Raw genomic sequence first — 26,014 nt, forward strand, 5'->3', positions numbered from 1 at the left:
AATTAACACTTTGATGATATTCTAATTGTGTGAGAACCACCTGTATAGATGCAACTTTTGCTATCCATGATCCTGTGGTTTGTGATATTTTCCCATTCTTTGCAGTATAAGGCACTGAGCCTGAAACTTTACAATAGCTGAGGTGACTGAAATACGTATGCATGATTATCCTGAGTATGCTTTCATATGAATTGATGTTAATCATTTTTTTTCCGCTCTTTGACACGAGGCATCCATTTGTTAATTTCATATTAAAATACTGTTATTAGTAGGTTGAAACACATGAATTACGGTAACAAACAGCTGTGGAGGAGGCTTAAACTGGGTTGAAATGGCCACACTGGTAAAAAGGTGAGGTTGTGGAAGACATTTTCATATCACCGGTCAAACACAATGGCATGACTGAGAACAACAAGACACAAGGCAGTTATACTGCAGCAGCGAGGTCTCTAAACAGACTTCATAGCAGACTGGGTGTCATGATGTGCTGTTCACGCTGTTTTGTAGAAACTACTGGGACATAAAACGATTTAAATATATTCATTATAAGTTAAGTTTTAACAAAGACCAATATTATCAAATGCATAAAAAAACAACAAAACCGTCCTCCTCGGGTGCTGCCATGTACTATTTGTAGTACACAAATCTTGGTACAAGCCTGTGCTTTGTGGAAGGGTCCCAATAGGTTAGCACTCCTTCTATATCAAGACTGGGGTAACATCTCTCCCTACGTAAGGTTTTGTGCTAACATTGTCTTTTGTAGAAACACCACAAAACGGGCAACATTGGTGGAGATGGAAGACACAATAATCACTTACCTTCATATCTGCAAGCGTCCAGCAGTGCCATCAGCTCAGAACTGGCATAGGCCAGAGGGACCCAACTAGAACCATCTACTGTTTCGAGAAGTCTGGCCAGAATTGGTGGTCATGGAATAATCGCAGCTGGAAAACCCAGACCTTTCACATGGAATCAAGGCCAAGCGACTCAACTATGCACCAAAACATAGGAACTGGGGAGCAGAAAAAAATGGCAGCAGCCGCTCTGGACTGATGAGTCACAATGTGAAATATATGGCTGTAATGGAAGCAGACTGAGAAGTGTTGGATAGCAGTAAAATAATGAGCGCCTTTCAACAACTGGAGTTGGGGATTTGGTCAGGATTGACGGTGTCGTCAGTGCTGACATATACAGATGCTTATCCATCATGTAATTCCATCAGGAGGCGTCTGATCGGCTCCAAATAACGCCCCCACACATCCAGCCAATGTTAGGAAGAACGAGGAGTCCTGGAGGTGATGATCCGGCCGCACGGAGCCCTGATCTCACATCATCCAGTCCGTCGGGGATCACATGAAGGAACAGAAGGATCCGCTCAAGCCTCATACACAGGAGATCTGGGGTCAGTTCTCCAAGATATCGGGAACAACCCCCTGCTAAAGTAGTAATGATCAACAGCCACTGACGGGATTTGGATTTCTCATTTGTTCATTCGCTTTACAATAAGTGATGAGCGAATATACTCATTACTCGAGATTTCCTGAGTATGCTCGGGTGTCCGAGTATTTTTTAGTGCTCTGAGTTTTAGTTTTTATTGCCGCAGCTGAATGATTTACATCTGTTAGCCAGCATAAGTACATGTGGGGGTTGCCTGGTTGCTAGGGAACCTCCACATGTACTTATGCTGGCTAGCAGATGTAAATCATTCAGCTGCGGCAATAAAAACTAAATTTCCGAGCACTAAAAAAATACTCAGAGGACACCCGAGCATGCTTGAGAAATCTCGAGTAACGAGTATATTCGCTCATCACGATTTACAAAATGTTCATTGATCAAATTAATCTAGTAATACTTACAAGGTAGGAGAAAAAGCACAATAGGGTCTTACCTGGGTAGATGTTTTGGGAAATTGTATGCACTATCGTGCTCTCCTGATTGGTGTGCACACAACCCCTGAAATAGTCTTAGGCCGCTACAGACCCACGGGGGAGGAATCAAAAGCCCCGCAAACAAAATGGGAGGTGCTGTGCTGCCATCAAAGGATGTTGAAAAAAATCAGTTTCTGCGGTTTATTGGTCAACATGATTCGAACTTCATCAAGAGAAAACCACTGTAATAGACACGTCAAAATATACGGTATATACACAGCTCAAAAAAAATAAAGGGAACACTTAAAGAACAGAATACAACTCCAAGTAAGTCAAACTTCTGTGAAATCAAACCGTCCACTTAGGAAGCAACACTGACAATTTCACACGCTGTTGTACAAATGGAATAAACAGATGGAAATTATTGCCAATTATCAAGACACCCTCAATAAAGGAGTGGTTCTGCAGGTGGGGACCACAGACCACATCTCAGTACCAATGCTTTCTGGCTGATGTTTTGGTCACTTTTGAATGTTGGTTGTGCTTTCACACTCGTGGTAGCATGAGACGGATTCTACAACCCACACAAGTGGCTCAGGTAGTGCAGCTCATCCAGGATGGCACATCAATGCGAGCTGTGGCAAGGTTTGCTGTGTGTCAGCATAGTGTCCAGAGGCTGGAGGCGCTATCAGGAGACAGGCCAGTACACCAGGAGACGTGGAGGGGGCCGTAGGAGGGCAACAACCCAGCAGCAGGACCGCTACCTCAGCCTTTGTGCAGGAGGAACAGGAAGAGCACTGCCAGAGCCCTGCAAAATGACCTCCAGCTGGTCACAAATGTGGATGTGTCTGCACAAATGGTTAGAAACTGACTCCATGAGGATGGTCTGAGTGCCTGACGTCCACAGATGGGTGTTGTGCTCACAGCCCAACACCGTGCAGGACGCTTGGCATTTACCACAGAACACCAGGATTGGCAAATTCACCACTGGAGCCCTGTGCTCTTCACAGATGAAAGCAGGTTCACACTGAGCACATGTGACAGACGTGACAGAGTCTGGAGACACCGTGGAGAGAGATCTGCTGCCTGCAACATCCTTCAGCATGACCGGTTTGGCTTTGGGTCAGTAATGGTGTGGAGTGGCATTTCTTTGGAGGGCCGCACAGCCCTCCATGTGCTCGCCAGAGGTAGCCTGACTGCCATTAGGTACCGAGATGAGATCCTCAGACCTCTTGTGAGACCATATGCTGGTGCGGTTGGCCCTGGGTTCCTCCTAATGCAGGACAATACCAGACCTCATGTGGCTGGAGTGTGTCAGCAGGTCCTGCAAGATGAAGGCATTGAAGCTATGGACTGGACCGCCTGTTCCCCAGACCTGAATCCGATTGAACACATCTGGGACGTCATGTCTTGCTCTATCCACCAACGTCATGTTGTACCACAGACTGTCCAGGAGTTGGCGGATACTTTAGTCCAGCTCTGTGAGATCCCTCAGGAGACCATCCGCCGCCTCATCAGGAGCACGCCCAGGCGTTGTAGGGAGGTCATACAGGCACGTGGAGGCCACACACACTACTGAGCATCATTTCCTTGTCTTGAGGCATTTCCACTGAAGCTGGATCAGCCTGTAACTTCATTTTCCACTTTGATTTTGAGCATCGTTCCAACTCCAGACCTCCGTGGGATATTAGTTGTGATTTATGTTGATAATTTTTAGGTTTTATTGTTCTCAACACATTCCGCTATGTAATGAATAAAGATTTACAACTGGAATATTTAATTCAGTGATATCTAGGATGTGGGATTTTAGTGTTCCCTTTATTTTTTTGGAAGCATTGTATATATACATATATATACACACACTTGAATCTGTTCCCCTCCGGCACACTTCCGTTTGTTTTATCTCCTATTCGCATCACTAAGAAAGATGGCACATGGGTGTCTCTTATTTTGGGGGAGCCGAGATAACAAGCGGTTGTATATATATAAGACTGGATAGGTCTCGGCTGGAACGTCACGCGCTTAGTGAAAGTGCATTTCAGAGAACCTCCTTGTAGGATACAATATAAGGAGATCTTGAGATAGACAGGGAAGCCCCCTACTGAGAACTCATAGCCCAGGTCCCCCACAAGTCCAGGGGAATGACCTCGGGTCCAGGTCTCCAGTCATTGATGAACTGTTCATAAAGGGTTAATCTAAAGTCTGAATGTTCATTATCCATGAGCCTCGCAGTTCACTCCCCTCCAGTGTCCTCGGGGGGCAGCACTTCCCCTGGCTCCTGCTCATCCGCCATATTTATACAGCTGTTGAGGAAATAATCCTCGATCCTGCTCAGGAATTCATCAGCAAACAGCGTGCACGCCGAATGGACCAGCGTCCTCCTCAGACACAACAGGAGCTGAAAACGGAGAGGAGATGGTTAATCTAGGAACATGCATATCATGGGAAACCAAAGTACAATAATCAGGTCTTATTCTCTAGTCACAGCCAAAGCTGCACTTGTCAGGTGGATAGACTATACTCATTTGGATTGCATTCTGGAAAAATGGCTTCAAAGCTACAGGGAGTGTGAAAACACAAAGAACAATCCAACACACTGCTGAATGCAGCTCTGGATGTTATTGGAGTCGTTACAGCTGGCCAGAAGTTTTTATGAATGCAGCTCTGGCTGTGACTGGAGTATAAGATTGGGAGATCCCAGGGCGGCAGAGCTGCATAACACCCACCTTCTGTAAGCACGTCAGGTCGCAGTCTTGTCGAAAGCGTCTGGTCATCGGAACACTGCTGCATATTAAGGGGAAAAAGAAAATAATTCATAAATGCGTCTTGTCGCCGAGTCCGGGGAACACAATCCATCAGCGATCACCTGTGCGGATCCGAGCTCGATTACAACAAGTGAGATATAACGACTAATCCAATATCCCATTAAGTCTGCGCCCCGCGATCAATGTCCTGTTCTCACCTGACGACGCGGTAAAAGGAAAAATAATTAACCCACAAATTGAATTAGGATCCATTAACCGCCTGCAAATTAAGGGAGCGTAAAAAAAAAAAAAAAAAAAGTGGCGGCTGAGAGTGTTCTATGCAAGGAAATGGGATCGGAAGACATCGCTTGTGCTGTAGCTGAAAGACTTTGGAAAATGAACTACTGGGGGAGAGTTTCCTCAATCGGGGCCCCTCATATTAGTGCTACCTGTGCGGTACTATAGGAGCCAGTTGTCAGGGGGTTTGTATACTGGAGACAGAACGCTGCTTCCGCTATTGATCCTCTGGGCCTCATCCAGTCTCTTGCGGACCACCCATCTGACTAGGGGTCTCTAAGCAGTTAGCAGACCGTTATTATTCCCATGTCTGCCTTCCTGACCGCTGTATATCAGTGCCATCTAAGCAGTTTAGGAAGTGGCCACGCAGCTCCCTGCTCCCGTCCAGCTGATGACGTGATCATTGGGTAGTTACAGTACCTGCGGGGTCTTCGCTGGCACTTATCAAGCTTGGCAAAATTATATGTCCACCCCTGTAACGGGGCAAATGTGTCTGCTCCAAATACAGAAGAAAATAGAATTATTCTTACCGTTAATTCGGTTTCTAGTAACCCACCACGACAGCACACCTGGAGGATGTTACCCCTTTCCTAATAGGGACAGGAAATGACAAGAGGTTAAATAACCCCTCCCTCATCCTCCCCTCAGTGTTATTATAAAGGACCACAGGAGAATGAATGCTTCAAATTATATTTATTCTTTTCAGAACGTATATTAAGCAAAGGGAGGGATTACTCCTGCTGTCGTGGTGGGTTACTAGAAACCGAATTAACGGTAAGAATAATTCTATTTTCTCTAGTAACCCCCCACGACAGCACACCTGGAGCAGTACCCAAGAGTAATTATTAGGGAGGGACTACAGCACTAAGGACTTTTTCTCCGAAGGCTAAGTCTTCTTTTGACATCAGGTCAAGCCTGTAATGTTTGGAGAACGTGTGGACCGAGGACCACGTAGCCGCTCTGCAAATTTGCTCGATGGAAGCACTGGCTTTCTCGGCCCAGGAGACAGCTGTTGCTCTAGTAGAATGGGCTGTGAGCTTTCTTGGTGGTGGAAGGCCCTGAATTTGATAAGCCTCCAGGATTGCTCTTTTGATCGAATTTGCAATTGTGGATCTGGAAGTCTTCTTCCCTTTATTCTGGCCGAGGAGATGAACAAACAGATTTTGATCCTTTCTAATCTTCTCTGATGCATGAAGATAATAGAGTACTATTCTTCGAACATCCAAAGTATGGAAATGTTCTTCTTCCTCATTCTTTGGTTCTTGATAGAATGATGGAAGAATTATCTCTTGCGATTTGTGGAAATCGGAGACGACCTTTGGGAGAAAGGATGGGTCTAATCGCAGGATAAGCCTGTCCTGAAGAATCTTCATGTAGGGCTCATTGATTGACAGGGCTTGTAGTTCACCCACTCTTCTGGCTGTTGTTATGGCTACCAGGAAGGTGGTTTTCCAAGCGAGTTTATCCATGGTTATGGAAGATAAGGGTTCAAATGGTGGCAGTGTAAGTCCTTTCAGGACTATATTCAGGTCCCAGGATGGAACTATATTTATGGGTCTTGGAGATATGCGGGAAGCCGCCGTCATGAATCTTCTTACCCATCTATGGTCAGCTAAAGACTGGTCAAAATAAGAGCTTAAGGCTGCCACTTGTACCTTGAGGGTGCTGGGTCTGAGACCCTTCTCCAGCCCATCTTGTAGAAAATCCAGGATTTTGGCTAGGTTTGGTTTATCTGGGTTAGGTTGTTCAGGAGCACACCATGTGATGAACGTCTTCCAGATCTTATGGTAAATAGAATTAGTAACCGTTTTGCGGCTTTTTTGTAATGTTTTAATTACCCTCTTTGATAGTCCTCTAGTTCTCAAAATTGAGAATTCAGAAGCCAGGCATTTAGGTGTAGCCTTTCGGGATCTGGATGCAGTATTGGCCCCTGGTAGAGAAGGTCTTTGATCGGTGGAAGTGCTATTGGCCCATCTATCTTTAGACTGATGAGGGCCCCAAACCAACCTCTTTTGGGCCAAAGTGGAGCCACTAGGATCACCTTGAGTTTTTCTGCCCTTATCTTCTGCAGGACTCTTGGTAGGAGTGGCAATGGCGGGAACGCGTATGCTAGCGTGAATGTCCATGGCTGGACCAATGCGTCCACAGCTAACCCCGGATATATCGGATCTAGTGAGAAGAACTGGTTTACCTTTGTGTTCTGGCTGTTCGCGAACAAGTCTACTTCTGGCTGACCCCATCTTTTGACTAGTATCTGAAAGACTTCCGGGTTTAGGCTCCATTCTCCTGGATGGACCTCTCTTCTGCTCAAGAAGTCGGCTTGTACGTTTATTTCCCCTTTTATGTGTAGGGCGGATATGGAGAGAACATGTTCCTCGGCCCACGAAAATATTCTTGCCGATATTGTTTTTAGATCTTCGTGTCTTGTACTTCCCTGGTGGCGAAGGTGAGCGACTGTTGTCATGTTGTCTGAGTATATTTTTATGTGGGAATTTTGTACAAGAGTTACCGCTGCTTTGAGGACTTCTTCCACTGCTTTTAGCTCTTTGAAATTCGAGGATTGTTGTGCTATTTCGGCTGACCAGAATCCCTGGAATATGTGCTGGTCTACCGTAGCTCCCCAACCTTTTCCACTGGCATCTACTGTTATGGTCACTGCTGGGACCTGCAACCAGGGAACTCCTCTTATTAAATTTTCTTTTTGTAGCCACCATGTTAATGAGGATTTTACATGCGGTGGTATCTGGATCTTTTTGTCTAGAGAACCTGGGGATCCGTCCCAGCTTGACAGAATATGTGTCTGAAGTATCCTGGTGTGGGCTTGAGCCCATGCCACCATCTGGATGCAAGATGTCATGGTACCTAGAACCGACATGGCCCATCTTAGAGATACTCTCTTCTTGTCCCGCAATGTTCTTATCCTTGATGTAAGCAGGGACCGTTTTTGTTCGGGCAAGAAAGAGGTTTGTCTGTGGGAGTCTAATAAGACCCCTAAAAAGATCTTCGTTGTGGACGGAACCATATCCGATTTTTTGGGGTTTATCACCCAACCCAGGGATGACAGGATCTGGACTGTTGTCTGAAGGTGTTCCTGTAGAATTGGAACCGTGGGGCCCACTACCAAGAGGTCGTCGAGGTATGGGATTATGCATATCTGCCGACTTCTGATGTACGCCATCACCTCGGACATGACCTTTGTAAAGATCCTTGGAGCTGATGATAGTCCGAATGGGAGGACATTGAACTGGAAGTGGTCTATAACTTCTCCTCTGGTGACTGCAAACCTTAGAAATTTCTGATAGGTTGGATGGACTGGGATGTGATAATATGCGTCCTGTAAGTCGATGGTTGCCATGACGAAGTCTTGCCCTATTAAGGGTACTGTCGATCTGACGGACTCCATTCTGAATCTTCTGTAGATTACATACTGATTCAGCAGTTTCAGATTGATTATCATCCGATGGGTTCCGTTTGGTTTCCTTATCAGAAATAGGCTGGAATAATGGCCCTTGTTTCTTTCGTCTTTTGGGACTGGGGAGATCACATTGCTGATTAAGAGATCTTCTATCCCAGCTATCAGGGTGGACTGTAGCTTTGGTGTTGATAATGTTGTAGTTTTCATTCTTTTTTGGGGGTATGATGTAAACTCTATTTTCATCCCCTCTTTGACCAATCTTAAGGTCCACTGATCCACCCCGATCTTTTGCCAGACTGGGAGGAAGTTCGAAATGCGACCCCCCACTATGACGGCGTCATTGCTTTCTCTGGTTTTGGGGTTGTGAAAGAAAAAGATTCCTGTCCTTCCCTCCTTTCGGATAGCTCCAGCGACCTGTCTTACCCTTTCCCCTGTATTGAGGGGTATGCTCCTGCTGAGCGCGGAAGGGTTTTTTTCTAGGGTTTCTAGGTTCCGGTAAGGTCTTTTTCTTGTCTGAAGCTTTCTCCAAAAGATCATCCAAGGCTGGTCCAAACATATACTTTCCTTTAAAGGGAATGGAACACAGCCTCATCTTGGAAGTTATATCCCCAGACCAGGATCTTAGCCAGAGTGCACGCCTTACTGAGTTTGACAGTGCGGATGATCTCGCCGTCACTCTGACGGATTCTGCAGAAGCATCTGCTAAAAAGCCTGTTGCTTTCTGGAAGATAGGCAAGGAGGCCAGAATATCTTCTCTCGGAGTACCTGAGGATAAGTGCTCCTCTAGCTGCCCCAGCCAGCGATGCATAGATCTAGCTACGCAAGTGGATACTGAATTGATGTTCAGTAAAGATGCTGACGTTTCCCACGATTTCCTTAGTAGTCCGTCCATCTTACGTTCCAGAGGGTCTCTTAGTTGAGAGGCATCCTCGAACGGTAGCGTGGTCTTCTTGGCTACTCTGGCAATCTGGACGTCCACTTTTGGGATTTCTGACCAGCATGACGCTGTTTCGGCATCCACAGGAAATCTGTCTTTAATTTCTGCTGGAGTAGTCAGCTTCTTTTCTGGGGATTCCCACTCGTCCAGAACTAAATCTCGGATGTTTTGGTGAATAGGAAATACCTGACGCTTCCTAGAACGAAGTCCTCCAAACATCTCTTCTTGCACCGACTGGGCCGTCTTTTCTTCCTCAACCTCCATAGTTTTCCTTACAGCCGTAAGGAGTTCTTCTATATCAGATGAAGAGAAGTAGTATCTCTCTTGCTGGACAGTTTCAGAGTCCAGGGATAATTCACCTTCCTCTGGGGGTTCGTCCGACGTCTCTCCCTGAGAGTCCTCCTGCTCTTCCTCCTGTGGATTGAGTTTTCTTTTCTTAGCCTCAGGAGGGGCACTAGGAGATGGTGTAGGTTGGGAAAGAGTGGCCAGAGATGTTTTAATCTCCTGCTGGATTAAGGTTTTAATCTCCTCTATCAGGGATGGCCGTTCCTCGCTGACAATTTTGTCTGTGCATTCCTTGCACAATGATTTCTTGTATGAAGAGGATAGCTTCTTCATACAAACTGCGCATTTGCAGGTCGTTTTTGTTTTACTTCCTGATGTGGATTCCCTGTCCCCCTAAAAAGGAAGGGGAGAAGGAATCATAAGACTACAACCCACATCAGGGAGTGGACAACCGGGGCCAGACTACTCACTGGGGCCGGGATGGTGCTGTGTTCTGCAGGTGCAGAGCGCGAGGAAGCAGACATTTCCATAGTCTTCACCACACAGTGGTCCTACCTGCGATGTCTTCCTGTCCAGGGCCTGAATATATAGGCGACCGGACGCAGCACCTGTCCTCCTGCATGAGGACCTCCTCCTCCGGTGTCCGGAAGTACGTGGGGGGAAAACGCCGACGTCTTCCATGCAATCTGCCTAGCGTTCCTGGCTGGAACGCACGAGGAACTTCCTGATTCAGAGAAGCCGGCCGGCGTCTGACGTCATATCCGGCCGCCGGCTTCAGACCGGAAGTACCTACACGCGCGTGTGGTACGGAGGAGGAGAAGGGCTGGAGAGCTCCGAGAGGCCTCCAGCCGAAGAACGCCCCAGACCTTACCCGCAGGCGCGGAATGGCGGCGGAGAAGAGTCCCGAGTCGGAGGAGACGGGAGCAGCGACAGGGAATGGACGTAAGTCTGATCCCAGCTGCCCGGCCAAATTATCTGTATTCCCCCCGGTGACCGCTGCCGGCACAGTGCACCTGGGATGACCTCTTCATCCCTAGTAGGGACAGGAAAGAACACTGAGGGGAGGATGAGGGAGGGGTTATTTAACCTCTTGTCACTTCCTGTCCCTATTAGGAAAGGGGTAACATCCTCCAGGTGTGCTGTCGTGGGGGGTTACTAGAGAAATTGGGAATAAAGGTCCCCTGTGAGAGGCCTTCAGAATTTTAGGCGTCCTGCAAAGGTACTCCCCTGTAAGTCAGCCATATTGGGGGTGTCCGATCTGCTTAATGCCCAGACATTATAGGGTTATTCTCCTCTGTTGTGGCGCTGCAGCCCTTGTTAGTGGCAGGACAGTCTGCTGTACAGGGAGCTGCATCTACTTGAATAGAGCGACGCGGCAGTTCCCTGCACCAGGTACTGAGCATTGTATTGTTCCTGCAGCTGGAAAAACCCCTTTAAGTTCTGCCGGAAATGTCTAAGGAAAAAGCACTAGTCTGAACAGCGCCTCTGCAGGACACGGGGGGCATTACCTCTACAATGACAGCTGTAAGGTTATCTAATAAGGCGGCCCATATCCCCACCAGTGTCACGCCTAATACCCACTGACCTCCCCATCAGCGGGCACAGGGCGGCATCTCTTACCTGTGGGAATGTCGATACTTCTCAATGATCCACCTCGTCTTCTCAAACACGATTTCCCAGCGAGGTTTCCCGGGTAAATTTTCTACATCAAACCTGTACGGTATTCCTACAAAAACGGAGATGTGATCAGCGGTGAAAGAACCACCAAAAAATAAAATATTACAACCAGCCCTAGTCATTGTTAACATATGGGTACTGGTCCCATTCAATGACAGCAAGCAGGATTATGGCTGACAGCTCTCTCATCTGACCTCCCCATACACATGCACGCTCAGTTCAGCCGATCATGCATGTGCAAAAATGTAGTAAGCTGCTGTCAGGTGCCTCTGGCTGTGGCTTATCTCCTGGGATTTATGATCCCTCTGTCCTCTGGCATCGCCTACAGGGAGACCTACCAGTCTCCCATACACATCGTCCTATTTTCAGGTGCTCTGCTTAAATGGCAGTGAATGGAAACAATTCCCAGAGGCTGAAACCTTGTTAGACCTCCTACTGCTCACAGCTGAGGGTTTGTTACAATTGTTTCAATCCTTTGTGAAGTAAACCCATCAACAGCACCAAATCATATTCCTGCCCTGATGGTTCGTCACAGTGTATCAGTGCAGAAAAAAATGTATCAGTATAAAGTTCGGAAGCTCAGTACTGTATACAATTGTAACGAACCCTCAGCTTTGAGATCTTTTAGGTCTGCACTGCTTGTCGGCTTCTGGAAGTAAACGAGAATGCCCTCATTCACCGACAATCAGCAGAGATCTTGAAATGGTGAAAACTTGAAATGAAAAATATTTGAAAGCTGCAAAAAAAAAGTTTTATTCTACGTGAAAAGTTTTTTTTTTTAACCCATCATGTTGGAAGTTTACATGCGCAGTATGTTCAGGTGATGGTCCGGTAACACTTACTGTATGCTCCATCGTCGCTGAGATCGTCACTTATCACCAGGCAGGAGAGCTGGGACTGCGGCAGGGGATTACTGCGATTATACGGACTTATAATCATCCCCAAAAACTTTGCTCCACCCCGAGAAAAATAACTCTGAATGTGGAATAAAATAAAAAGCATTCAGAAGACGAGAAAAAAAATAAATTCATATCAATCTTTTTGTGCTTATTATAACCCCCCCACCACCTTATTTCTCTGAATGTGCCTGCAGTGTAAAGCATGGAGGTTTTTATACTATACATGCAGACACACTTTCTCCTGCAGTTTTTAGTGCATTACATGCAGGAGTAGATCTCCTCTCACCTGGTACTTGGCCTGAGTATCGATATCTCGGAGTGAAGGGTTGGGGTCAAATGCCGGGTGGGAGTGATACCATCCGATGACGCTGTAGCCGCGCAGGTGCAGGGCCTCGGACGCCTGGGTCTGGGACACGGGATCCATCTCACACTGAAGTCCGGTGCTGAGACTGTTACACGGCTCCGCGGCGCAGATCTGAGAACACAGGGAGCGCACGCTGCAGAGAACTATGGGGGCATACCAGGGCCAAAAAACTCCGAATTCTCAATAGTGGGTGCCAGGATTTATAATCTAACACCTCAATATTTGCTTTACATTAACCCCTTCAAGAGCAGGCAAATTGTCGCTTTCGCATTTTCGTTTTTACCCTCTTGTCTTCCAATCAGCTTTTTTTCCCCTACGTTGCTGCACAACGTCTTTTGTTTTTTTATTGAGGCAGGACGAGTTGTAGTTTTGAATGACACCATTCACTTTACCACATAATGTACTGAAAAAGGGGAAAAAAATCCCCAAAAAGTGAAAAATAAGTGTAATTCTGACATTGCTTTTTGGGTTTTGTCTTTATGGTATTCACTGTACGGTATGAGCGACCCGATAACGCGATTCTCCAAGCCGGAGTGATTACGGCGATGCTAAATTTGTATGTATTAGAGTCAGATCAGCTAATTAAGCCACTTCTGGAGCTTGGATTTTTGCTCACATTTACTGTACAAATTAATTTCATATGTCGAACGTTTATGAATGTTGCAATACCAAATATTCTAATTTAAAATAAATGTATTTTTTGTGAATATTTTTTTTTTTTAGTCCCATTAGGAGACTTGAATTTGCTTGTAATATATATTGCAATACTTCAGTATATATGATCGGAACCATTTAAATGCTGCTGTCAATCATTTAAAGGGCCACTGTCACCCCCTCCAGCCGTTATAAACTAAAAGAGCCACCTTGTGCAGCAGTAATGCTGCATTCTAACAAGGTGGCTCTTTTAGTTTTAGGTTCAAGTATACCCAAAATAAAGCGTTTTGATACTTAGCCACAATACCGTTCTTTATCCAGGGAGGCGGGTCCTCACTCCCCAGCTTGAACCGCTACTCTGCCGTCACTCACATCTTCAGGGTCTTTCGGCGCCGCCCCCTCAGCGCTGTTTACGTTTCAAAACCGGCGCCTGCGCTGTGTACTACTGTGCTGCGCAGGCGCAGAGAGCTCTGGCCGTCTGACGTCCCAGCCAGGCTTGCAGACTGCGCCTGTGCGGCCGCCCTGCTTGTGAATCCCAGCCCCGCACTCTGCATAATACCCTGCGGGGCGGGGATTCCAAAGGTGGGTGGCCGCACTGCCCGCACAGGTGCAGTCTGCAAGCCTGGCTGGGACGTCAGACGGCCAGAGCTCTCTGCGCCTGCGCAGCACAGTAGTACACAGCGCAGGCGCCAGTTTTGAAACGTAAACAGCGCTGAGGGGGCGGCGCCGAAAGACCCTGAAGATGTGAGTGACGGCAGAGTAGCGGTTCAAGCTGGGGAGTGAGGACCCGCCTCCCTGGATAAAGACCGGTATTGTGGCTAAGTATCAAAACGCTTTATTTTGGGTATACTTGAACCTAAAACTAAAAGAGCCACCTTGTTAGAATGCAGCATTAATGCTGCACAAGGTGGCTCTTTTAGTTTATAACGGCTGGAGGGGGTGACAGTGTCCCTTTAAACAGCAGAGAACAGGGGAGCTCAGCTCTGGACGCTGCTAGCGAAAGGTGATGGCTGCATAGTGCAGCCGGCACCCGTCATGCATGCCATAGGCTCGGGTCCATCCTGAGTCAGGAAGGGGTTAATTGTCATGTACTCGTGAAGTTTAATTAGGTCTTATCCTCCAGTAACAACCAAAGCTGCATTTATAATTCTGCAGTCCTCTGCTCAAAATCAGAGTGACGGTGAAGCACGCGGGACAGCAACGGTCTCCTACACTGCAGTGCCAGACGTAAGCAGCAGGGGGCAACAGCAAGAAGGGATGAAGTCCAAAAATTTGAATGCAGCTCTGGATGTGTGTGGAGACTGAATAATAAAAGATCAGGATCAGAATCTAAAAACACACACACATTTATAGTTCTTACTTCTACAATACGCTCGGCTTCTGAATATCTCCCACCTAACAGGCCGATGACTTCCGCCATGGACACGTGAGCGTGCTGCAAGACAGAGAAGTCCATATATATCAGTCATTCAGTCCCATACAGCTGCAGTTTTAACCTTAATTTTCTTATATCACTTACCAAATCTAAAATCAACATGGCCTCCGCTGATACTTTAACGTGAAATGGCGCCTACAAACATAAGTGAAGGAAAAAAAAAAAAAAATAGATGTGTGGTTTTGGAAAATTTTAGATTATTAATTTCTGCAAATCAAAACAAGGCTAAAATTCCAGCCTGACTAATTACTGTGTCTCTATAAGGAGCTCAGATCCGATTATCTCACTAATTCCTTTGCGCCCATTCACAGCGCCATGCCTCCAGTCATCACTAGAGGGAGCTCTCTGCAATCAGACCTAAACAGCCCCTGGTAGGCTCAGTAATAAAGCTGTATGCAGTGAGCTCCCCCTAGTGGCGGCTGTAGGCAATAACTACCTGACATGACTCCAATACAAAATCTTCATACCTTTTTCTCTTCGGTGAAGTCCGAGCAGGGAATCAACTGGAAAGGGTCGAAGGAGCTGAGAAAGGAGACACCATTGTTAAAAGCAAGTCGTTCATATGATGCTCCATAAAGAGTAAAGCAGTAGCGTGTGCAGACTTATGTGTTGGGGGGCTCATTAAAAATGGTTAAACAAGCCCTCTAGGATAAAGATCTGAATGCCTCCTTACCTCTTGGATGGTCTTGATCCTTTGTGGCACTTTGACTGTTTCATCTTTTCCCGTCTGATTGCTAGCTCCTCTGCCGAGAGATGCTGACAAGTGAAAACATGGCTTATTACGGTGTGGACTCAGCGCTGGCAGGGGCATAACTACAGGGGGGACACTCTCCCAGGCCCAGCACCAAGAACTGTGCTGGGGTCCCCCACCCGCTTAGTTACACCACAGCCCTCTGGCATAATAAATTAACCCTGTAATGCCGGTTTGTCAGGCTCCGGCCCCGATTACAGGGATTGGATGTGATGACAGAGGTGTTACCGGCTTTATTACCGTATATTGTGCTATTAATGAGGTCTATGTATACACAGTACACACAGAGCTCCCCCTAGTGGTGGCTTCATTCCTCAAGACTGCACTGCCCCTCTGCCTCCAGGTTCCTCACTTTCATGAGATGCGCTCCTGAAGGTTCACAGCTCTGACCAGGGACACGGTTGCGCCGCTGGTCGGATCTGTACCCTCGCCGATCCTGCGGCTTTGGAGGAGCACAGGGCGACCATATCTGGCTGGATCCAGTGATCTGCGCCAACTTTGTGGCCGAGCCTCCCAGCTCCATAGCACACAGCTTGCAAATACGCACTTCTTTCTTAAGAAACCGACCACTTATGATGGACAGCAGAGGTAGCCGGTAACTAGGGCAACGAGTTGTAAACTAAAGCATTAAAGATCCCTATGGTCCAGAGGACTTTGAATAAGAGGAAAGTTGCTTGTTTTTAACGAGCACTTTGCAATTAACCATTAATGAGCATGGGACAACACCTTCACCTCAAACGTCTATGCAGAGGGTTTGGAGCTTTGTATCGGCAAAGTGTAACTGACCATCTATAAGGATGTGGCATTAAATCAATCAGCAGAGATCAATGTGAAAACCTCGCACCCACCGACCTCAAAAGTCTGTCCTTCCAGGTCTCTGGCATCACACCAGTTTCCCCAGGGGTCTCGGACGCGTCTTCTTCTGGTGCGCTGGTATAAAAGGAAGAAAGACACTTGTTATTGATGAGTAAGAAGCCCTGAAGTTCTGGCCGGGGATCTCAAAGGCTTTATACCGGGGACCATCAGAGAGCAGAAACCCAGACCCGAGACCACGGGGACGTCTGTAGGGGACGTCCAGACAAAAATGGACAGGAGCTCACTGTTTCCTTTCGTCTCCTGAACTTAGTAAAACATCACAAGAAGTATAAATTCCCTAAACCTGTTGGCACCACAAGTATTTATGACTCCCAAGGATGGGCGCCATGGACGGCTGGCACAGTGATGGCCCCCTGTGCCGAGATCAGAACTCCCACCTTAGCCATTTACTCACTTACATGTTACGGTTTATTTTTTTGCATTACCCCCTAATATGTAATGTTTAAAAAAAATAGCGTCTCTGTCCTTTCAGATAAAATATGTAGAAAGGTCTGGAACTGTTGCTCATTCCCAAGTGAAACGTACTTTTGGTGCAAATTTTGGTGTAATATGTCCAGGATCTGTCCCACTAATCATGTCATATAACTTTCCATCCACTCTTTTATAGTGGATGGTTTCTCTTAATTAGCATTCTGTCAGTACTATAGGTTCAAGAACGTCCCTTCATTTCACAGCATCCATTGCACCTACCACTGTACAAAACTGTTTACTGTAAACTAAAAAAAAAAAAAAAAAAAAAAAAAAAGCTGCCTCTGTCCTGCCTGAATGCAGATTGATAAGCAAGAGAACAGGAGCAGAGGGACAAGGCCCCGCCTCCCACTCACTGTAAAGACAAAGCCCCGCCCCCACTCACTGTAAAGACAAAGCCGTGCCCCCAGTCACTGTAAAGACAAAGCCCCGCCCCCCACTCACTGTAAAGACAAAGCCGTGCCCCCCACTCACTGTAAAGACAAAGCCGTGCCCCCCACTCACTGTAAAGACAAGGCCCCGCCCCCACTCACTGTAAAGACAAGGCCCCGCCCCCACTCACTGTAAAGACAAGGCCCCGCCCCCACTCACTGTAAAGACAAGGCCCCGCCCCCACTCACTGTAAAGACAAAGCCGTGCCCCCACTCACTGTAAAGACAAAGCCCCGCCCCCACTCACTGTAAAGACAAAGCCCCGCCCCCACTCACTGTAAAGACAAAGCCGTGCCCCCACTCACTGTAAAGACAAAGCCGTGCCCCCACTCACTGTAAAGACAAAGCCGTGCCCCCACTCACTGTAAAGACAAAGCCGTGCCCTTACTCCAAGCTCCACCCCACGTAGAGCAAAAAAGAACCACTCCACCCCCACAGAGCGACAAAGCCCCACCCTATAGTGTCAAAGCCCCGCCCCCGCAGAGCGACAAAGCCCTGCCCCCAGTCCATGTACCCCTTTGTAATCTCTGCAGCTAGAGACGGATTAATCTTGCCCCAGGCAGTGCAGTGCATAAAAGGGAGACCACTGGAGTGATTTTGGGGGATAAAAACATGATTTATGTATTTAGGGATTTGCAGATTGTCTTTTTATCACATTTTCTATCTGATGAGAACAAGTTATCTGAAAGCCGAGGGGATGTGTGAGCACTAAGGTTTATGTACCCAAAATGGTGATATTGAACACTACAACTCCTCACGACAACTAAAAGCCCCTCAGTCATGTAAAGCACTTATGGAAATCTCCCATTGCAGTGCTGGGCAGACGCGCTGCTTCCATAAGGGGTTAAGTCCGCAGAGCCTGTGAGGAGAGCACGCGGAGCGCCTACGGGAGCACGCGGAGCGCCTACGGGAGCACGCCGCCGCCGGTGCGCGGTATTACAGCTCTCGCAGCTTTAGTACCTGCTCCCTGCTGCAATATCGCAGTAATTCCTGGCTGCGGCGGCGACTCGGCCTGAAAACTCTCAAGGTCCACATAAAAGGCGCTCTGGCTCCGTCACCGCCCATATAAATAAGAAATGTGTTTGTTCCCGAGGAAAAACAGTAAAACATCCTTTAATCTCCATTGATTTTGTGTAAATTGCATGAAACTGGCTTCATTTTCTCTCCAAAGCCGCGAGACAGAGCAGCAGTGACGCCCGGCACATAAACATGACCCGGCGGGCGCTGGGAGAATTAACACCGAAAAAGCAATAAAGACGGCAGCTGCAAAACTGCGCTGCTGGGAAGAAAGTCGCCAAAGTTCAGCTCGTCTCTACTCGCAATACGGAAAATATCCAAAGGTGCAGGTGGAAGAGAAAGCGCCAAATCTGTAGATTAACGATCGGCAATCATCTCTTCTGCTCCAGTCACATCCAAAGCTGCATTAAGGATTGGGCAATGCAGCGATGTGTCACGTGACACTGGGATTGCAGCCTAGCGATTTCGTATGTGTCGTACTGTGACCAGAGTCGTGATGTTTCATGGCAACTTCGGCTGCGAGGTGGGCCGTGCGACCAAAGACCACTGCATCGCAACAATACAAGAGAATGGGGTCACATTGCAATGAGAAACTGGGTCCAACTATTTTGACAGCCCCCTTGGCGGACCCCACTTACTTGTACTGTGGTGCGATGCAGTGAGGAGTTACTGTTCCTGCTCGCTCCCTATAATCCTAGCATTACTGTTCCTGCTCGCTCCCTTTACTCCTATCATTACTGTTCCTGCTCGCTCCCTATAGTCCTAGCATTACTGTTCCTGCTCCCTCCCTATAGTCCTAGCATTACTGCTCCTGCTCGCTCCCTATAGTCCTAGCATTACTGCTCCTGCTCGCTCCCTATAGTCCTAGCATTACTGTTCCTGCTCGCTCCCTATAGTCCTAGCATTACTGTTCCTGCTCGCTCCCTATAGTCCTAGCATTACTGTTCCTGCTCGCTCCTTATAGTCCTAGCATTACTGTTCCTGCTCCCTCCCTATAGTCCTAGCATTACTGTTCCTGCTCGCTCCCTATAGTCCTAGCATTACTGTTCCTGCTCGCTCCCTATAGTCCTAGCATTACTGTTCCTGCTCGCTCCCTATAATCCTAGCATTACTGTTCCTGCTCGCTCCCTATAATCCTAGCATTACTGTTCCTGCTCGCTCCCTATAGTCCTAGCATTACTGTTCCTGCTCCCTCCCTATAGTCCTAGCATTACTGTTCCTGCTCGCTCCCTATAGTCCTAGCATTACTGTTCCTGCTCGCTCCCTATAGTCCTAGCATTACTGTTCCTGCTCTCTCCCTATAGTCCTAGCAATACTGTTCCTGCTCGCTCCCTATAGTCCTAGCATTATTGTTCCTGCTCCCTCCCTATAGTCCTAGCAATACTGTTCCTGCTCGCTCCCTATAGTCCTAGCATTACTGTTCCTGCTCGCTCCCTATAGTCCTAGCATTACTGCTCCTGCTCGCTCCCTATAGTCCTAGCATTACTGTTCCTGCTCGCTCCCTATACTCCTATCATTACTGTTCCTGCTCGCTCCCTATACTCCTATCATTACTGTTCCTGCTCGCTCCCTATAGTCCTAGCATTACTGTTCCTGCTCTCTCCCTATAGTCCTAGCATTACTGTTCCTGCTCGCTCCCTATACTCCTATCATTACTGTTCCTGCTCGCTCCCTATAGTCCTAGCATTACTGTTCCTGCTCGCTCCCTATAGTCCTAGCATTACTGTTCCTGCTCGCTTGCCATAGACTTGCAAGCAACTTATCTGCAGTTTGAGTAAGGCTAAGCTCGCGTGGTGCCGTGGCTTCCATTTAAAACGCTATAATGGATCCATCACACAATAGATCCAAATTGGCTGCTGTTCGAATCTGCTGACTTTTAATAGTTTTTGTTGAGGTTATCAGCGACTGCCACATACTGCGCCATAATATATCAGATTGTGCTCCAGTCACAACTAGAGCTGCATTCTCAATGCAGCTAAAATACAGGATAGTCATGGTACCATAGACTGCAGGCGATGAGCCAACTCGTAGGCTTCCAGCGCGTCCTTCCCCATTTTACACTTGCTTCTGTCCACGGGTCGCGGCCGGTTGTAGACGGCTTGCTCTGGAAATTTACATAAAGCTCAGCAAACTGGAAATCACGTTGAATTGCCAAATACAAATGCGACGTCTGGTGACTTACCGGAGCCGAAGTTAATGGCGCCAATTAATTCCAGGTAGGTGTGGATGCGCCCGATACAGTTCACATCGCCGCAGTTCTTCAGCCCCGGACGCACCGACGTTTTGTTTAGATAATTTGGTTTACAATTTTTCCTGTGGTTGAAAAAAAAAATTAAAATAATAATAAATAGTGCAGCCTCGGGCCAGCCATTGTAAGAGGACAGGTTGCATTTTAAGGAAATTCTGCAGAGGACGGTGGTGCGGCCCCATTACTCATATGTTACCATTGCTCCAAGATGTAATTACGGATCCGAAGATATCGCTCTGGAGTTTTCGCTTGCCGGCCCTCGAAGAATTCAGAGATGGCCTGCTTTTCTTCCTCCGATATAAACTCTCGCTCGATTTCCACTTCTTGCTCTGGAGGTCTCAGCTCGTCCTCTTCCTCCTGCTGTTCCTGCTCACAGGGTGGAGGAGAAGGTAATGGGGGAGGACAGGCGTTCTGGTCTGGGGCACGTGGATCCTCAGGACTTGGTGCTTCCTGCTGGGGACTGTAAACCGGAGTGTCGTGGTGGGTCACAGACACATGGGGAGAGCCGCCATCATGGCCTGTCGCCTGACACAAGCCGTCAGTCCTTGGCCCCTCTCCCTGCTCAGTGGCTATATGCTCCACGTCCTCTGTTGGAGTCTCTCGTGGGTAGTGAGGGTCCCCAATATCAGCCGGCTCCTCCTGCAGCTCGTCCGTTATATCGATTTCTTCATCATCCGATAACGTCTCGATCTTTACAGCATTGAGATTGGGGTCGGCTCGACCTCGAAACGCGGACAGCTCATCCCCTCTGGGATCCTCCAGACCGAGAAGATTAAGAAAAGGAGAACCCATCTTGGAATCTTTCTCTCCATCTTCCACTTTACACTGCACAAATACAACAAGCGTCACCGTCAGCCATGGTAATAGATGTGCAAAAGGAAGCGCAGCCCCAGTAAGACGACCGCCGCCACACTACAGAGCGGGCACGGACCTTATTCTTGTAGTATTGCCTGGCGTAGCTCTTCACTTGTAGCACGGTGCGGCTCCCGATCAGTCTGGCAATGCTGGTCCAACGTCTGCCAAACTTGGCCTAGAGGAAAGATGGAGAAACAATAAAAATTCCTAAGAGCTTGTGAATGACAAGAGGTTGGTGGTGGGGGGGCGGAATCCATTTTTCTCTAGACCATTGGAACAAAACTGCAAAGAGTAGGTAGACTACTACAACCATCCTGACCCACCTTCATTAGACAGGCCGCCCCTTCCCCAACCCATCCTCATCAGACGTGCCCCATCCATATCAGGGTGGCCGCCACAGGTCGAGGACAGACATGCAATAAGCCACCGATTACAGGTACAAAAGATGAGAAGTCGCCATAGCGCTCACCAGTCCTTGCTCGAACAGATCCTTTTCCTCCGCACTCCACTTCACGGAGCTGCTGCCGGACTTAGATGGGGATCTGGCCCTAGAAAGGAACCGCAAGAAAAGATCTGCGTGAAAAACACTGCGCAGGCCTCATTTTCCCATTACAAGAGCCAAACGCACTATCACTACTTACGGGACTCGCGTCGCTTTCTTCTGCGGACTCCTGTAGGAAAGAAGACATTGTATGTTATACCTAAGCACCAGATATCGGGGGCAAGTCACCAGGAGCCAGCATCATTGTCCCACGAGTGGGGGTCCGACTGGTGTGAGCAGTCATGTCAGATATTACCACAGGTTGTAGAATGAATGTGGAAATGTTGGGAGATATTACTGATCATGTTCTAGATTCCTCCGATCACCCATAACCTTACACCCCATCTGCCTCCGAGATCGGGGAGACAGGACCCTGGGATAGGGGGTCCATATAAAGTCAATGGAGAGAGACACATAAGGGGAGGATATGAAATAAATGTTCAATATTTAAAGGGTCAGGTCATCAATGTCTGATCGTTGGGACCAGACCCCGGCACCCGGGATGAGCTGTTACCAGCTCCAGCCGAATGTGAACAGTGTACAGAGAAGGGAAAGTGCAGCACCATACATCCTGTAGTGGTCACTCTCAGGTACTGCAGCTCAGATCACATTCACTTCAATAGGAGCTGAACTGCATTACCAGGCAGTGGCCACTACATGGTGCTGTGCTGTTCCAGCTCCATACAGTGTTTACGTGTCGCCGCTGGAGCTGAAGCAGCTGATCTACAGGGTCTCGGACCCCCACCGATCTGGTATCGATGACTTATGCATCAATATTTAAGCAGTGGACAAACCCTTTAAGGTTCACGGCCACATTAATGATTGTAAAAGATGTGAAATCCACACTCCACCTTTTGATGCAGGGTTTGTCTCCATCTTTAGCTTCAGACCAGAACTTGGCTGCAGGCGGCTTAGTAGGGAAATAATATCTGGGAGAAGCTAAGGAAAATAGAAATCCAATACGTCAGCGCAGTGCCGGCAATCCAGAATCCAATCATCTGAACCTGATAATCCGGCACAGAACGCACACAAGAGAAGGGGCCGGCAGGACGGAAAATCACCAACAAAAGCAGATTTTCTGCAAACATTTGAACTCTTATGAGTCGCTTTTCTAGTTTTCTATATCCGTCCAATAATTCAGAATTGCTCAGGAGCAACAGATAAAGGATACTCCTCTTCTAGCAGCATCTTCTCTATGACGGCGCGGTTCTCAGCGCTGATTGTGCTGTCCAGGGTCCACGGCTGGAAAAGGAAAAAAGATCAAGGATCAATTTACTACTGAAAAGGTAAAAAAAAAAAGCTCCAATTACTACAGATTAACCCTATAAAGGGCTTGTCTGGTCTTAGCGTACAAGTCTATAGAGTGCTTGATATGAAAATTTAAAAGTCTGCAGTCACAGAGCGACTGCCCGCGCGCAGAGCGACTGCCCGCGCGCAGAGCGACTGCCCGCGCACAGAGCGACTGCCCGCGCACAGAGCGACTGCCCGCGCACAGAGCGACTGCCCGCGCACAGAGCGACTGCACACTTGTACCCCAAGGACAGACAACCCCTTTAAGACTACATAAGCATTGTACCCTTGGGGGAGGACTTAAAGCGAACCTGTCAGCAGGATTGTGCTTAGTAACCTACAGACAGTGTCAGGCCGATGCCGTTATACTGATTACAATGATACCTGGTGATGAAATCCGTCTTGTGGTTGCTGTTTAATTTTTAGTTTCAGGTTTGTGGGGGCAAAAAAGCAAAGACGGCAAATGGTGGCGCAGATATGTGACACATATACATGTAGGCATAAGATTGGCGAGGGGCAGCCGGATACTCACAGTCAGGAGGTCTTCTCGCCTCCATGCGGGGTCTGGGTCAGGACCTGTGGTGATCGCTGAGCTCAGACTTTCGTGGTTTCTGCAGGAGACACAGGATCAGTGACACAGACTCTAAATATGACAATCCCTAATACGCCTGGCGGGATTCATGATGACTGATGTCCCCCCCTCACAGAGGATTGTCTATACTGACACATTGTAACAAACTATCAGGACAGGGGGAGGCTGTGTGCAGCTCACAGAGGATTGTCTATATACTGACACATTGTAACAGACTATCAGGACAGGGGAGGCTGTGTGCAGCTCACAGAGGATTGTCTATATACTGACACATTGTAACAGACTATCAGGACAGGGGGAGGCTGTGTGCAGCTCACAGAGGATTGTCTATACTGACACATTGTAACAAACTATCAGGACAGGGGAGGCTGTGTGCAGCTCACAGAGGATTGTCTATACTGACACATTGTAACAGACTATCAGGACAGGGGGAGGCTGTGTGCAGCTCACAGAGGATTGTCTATACTGACACATTGTAACAGACTATCAGGACAGGGGAGGCTGTGTGCAGCTCACAGAGGATTGTCTATATACTGACACATTGTAACAGACTATCAGGACAGGGGAGGCTGTGTGCAGCTCACAGAGGATTGTCTATATACTGACACATTGTAACAGACTATCAGGACAGGGGAGGCTGTGTGCAGCTCACAGAGGATTGTCTATACTGACACATTGTAACAAACTATCAGGACAGGGGAGGCTGTGTGCAGCTCACAGAGGATTGTCTATATACTGACACATTGTAACAGACTATCAGGACAGGGGAGGCTGTGTGCAGCTCACAGAGGATTGTCTATACTGACACATTGTAACAAACTATCAGGACAGGGGGAGGCTGTGTGCAGCTCACAGAGGATTGTCTATATACTGACACATTGTAACAAACCTCCAGCTGTGCCAGTAATGGCGTTTAGCTTATAAATGGAAACAATCATGTGCTCATTCACTGACAGAAAGCATTGGTCGTGAAGTACTAGCAATCACACTGCAGCAATGATGTGGAGTGCAGCTATTGATCTGATTGTCGGCTCTTCCGCCAGTACTCGGATATAAGAGTGCTGTGAAATAACACAGGTCCCGTAGAGAGCCAGCTCTGCCGCCCACACCCCACAGTCACCATCACATCTCCTCACCCCCTGCACGACTCAGTCACATCTCCCTCTATGTCCACATCCGCCTCCTCCGCCATCTTGTCTGCTCCTCCAACGGCCTCTGTTGACGTCATAGGGCGGCAGCCAATAAGCTTCCCCGGGAGCCACATTGGTACTCCCTCACCGATTCCCTCCATGCGCCATGTTCCTCCTCTCATTGATACGTTTGCGTCAGAAGGCGAAGAGAAAGCGACCATGTTGTTGGTAAACCCACAAAAATTTTTTTTTGCAACACCGGACTTCTTTTCGGGTGATTATTTCTTATTTCTCCTCTATATACTTGGAATAATATTTGAAAACGTGGCCTAGACAGACTCTCCGTGGTTGATGTGGGTGCACCAAGATGGCGGCGTTGTGACCCCCACGTGACAGCGGCTGCTCCCCCGGGCTGTGAGGAGTCTGTCACACGTCTCACCCGTCCTTGGCCGGTGTAGAGGTGGACGGACAGTAAATGGGAGGATTTGGCTGTGACTGGCCGTGACCCTGAGACTTGTCCCTCTTGGCTGTGGTGAGTGGGGGGGTCAGAGTCATTGTGATGGGGGAGGGGCTTCTGTGACAGCTGTAGAATGTAGGAAGTTGTGGAACTACAAACCTCAGCATGCCCTGCCAGTCAGAGCCATGCCTGGTGTATGGGAGAGTTGGGGCCACACTGTCTGCCCCCTTATATAAAGTGTAATGTCCCTGAGTCTCCAGATCTGTGCGGAGATTAAGACCCTGTACAGTTTTTATTATTATTTTATTTTAACGATTTAAAAAAAAAATAAAAAAAATTGTGAACTAGGTAAAAACAATTTAAAAAAAAATGTTTTGTTTTTTTTAAGTCCCTCTATGGACCTGTGCGAGGGCTCATTTTCCGCTCCGAGCTTTGTTCCTGTTGGTTCCATTTTGTGATAAATACGTTTTGATCACTGTTTATTGGGACGGACTAAACTGCATATTGGGATGATGGGATGATGGGATGATGGGCTGCAATACTAGACTCGACCACTAGATGGCAGCACATTTTACAAATGCAGACCAGGAAATGACTTCTTGTAATATAGCAAGAAGGGAATTCAATGGAAATACTTAAATGAATCAGAACATCCACAGGGCTGGATTAAAGTTTAATAATAGAACCAGGGAAATAAGATTGTAACTATATGGGATTATGTGTAGAATATCGGGTTACACACGCCTGGTGATATATCTCATCAACATCTCATAGGAATATGGG

General features: G+C 47.7%; 2 protein-coding genes across 6 annotated transcripts in view; one reads left to right on the forward strand and one right to left on the reverse strand.

Annotated features, from left to right (window-relative positions):
• Positions 1 to 2,055: 2,055 nt before the first annotated feature.
• On the reverse strand, positions 2,056 to 24,956 carry MYSM1 (Myb like, SWIRM and MPN domains 1). Of its 2 annotated transcripts, none has more exons than XM_077278554.1 (20): positions 24,781 to 24,956; positions 23,585 to 23,663; positions 22,934 to 23,004; positions 22,614 to 22,691; positions 21,863 to 21,892; positions 21,691 to 21,769; positions 21,298 to 21,396; positions 20,563 to 21,191; positions 20,301 to 20,431; positions 20,119 to 20,222; positions 16,179 to 16,256; positions 15,249 to 15,331; positions 15,043 to 15,097; positions 14,660 to 14,710; positions 14,501 to 14,575; positions 12,409 to 12,597; positions 12,066 to 12,198; positions 11,167 to 11,272; positions 4,595 to 4,652; positions 2,056 to 4,266 (listed from the first exon to the last, which is right to left on the reverse strand). In XM_077278554.1, the coding sequence occupies exons 1-20, from the start codon at positions 24,954 to 24,956 to the stop codon at positions 4,102 to 4,104; spliced, it is 2,469 nt and encodes an 822-aa protein (XP_077134669.1). In that variant the 3' UTR covers positions 2,056 to 4,101. The 2 variants fall into 2 exon arrangements, with proteins under 2 accessions (XP_077134669.1, XP_077134670.1); XM_077278555.1 differs by lacking the exon at positions 24,781 to 24,956 and adding an exon at positions 24,534 to 24,643.
• OMA1 (OMA1 zinc metallopeptidase) overlaps positions 24,913 to 26,014 on the forward strand; it is a 52,015-nt gene continuing 50,913 nt past the window's right edge. The window contains exon 1 of one of the 4 annotated variants that reach the window (XM_077278559.1): positions 24,913 to 25,048. Coding sequence is in view for 1 of the 4 variants with exons in the window: in XM_077278556.1 (XP_077134671.1) it covers positions 24,941 to 25,002 (62 nt within the window). In the remaining 3 variants the exon portion in view is untranslated. Of the gene's footprint in view, positions 25,307 to 26,014 lie in introns of all 4 variants that reach the window. The other 3 variants (XM_077278558.1, XM_077278556.1, XM_077278557.1) reach the window with 3 other exon arrangements.

The sequence above is a fragment of the Ranitomeya variabilis genome, chromosome 8 (genome assembly GCF_051348905.1).
Source record: "Ranitomeya variabilis isolate aRanVar5 chromosome 8, aRanVar5.hap1, whole genome shotgun sequence".
In the NCBI taxonomy this organism is placed as follows: domain Eukaryota; kingdom Metazoa; phylum Chordata; class Amphibia; order Anura; family Dendrobatidae; genus Ranitomeya; species Ranitomeya variabilis.

Bases quoted from the DNA above. Each gene is read 5' to 3' on its own strand.
- MYSM1 (XM_077278554.1), bottom strand. From the start codon at position 24,956: ATGAGAGGAGGAACATGGCGCATGGAGGGAATCGGTGAGGGAGTACCA. The intron at 21,192-21,297 runs GTCCGTGCCCGC...GTATTTGTGCAG, and splicing joins GGCAATACTACAAGAATAAG to TGTAAAGTGGAAGATGGAGA. The intron at 15,098-15,248 runs GTAAGGAGGCAT...CTCCTTTCTCAG, and splicing joins GGATCAAGACCATCCAAGAG to CTCCTTCGACCCTTTCCAGT.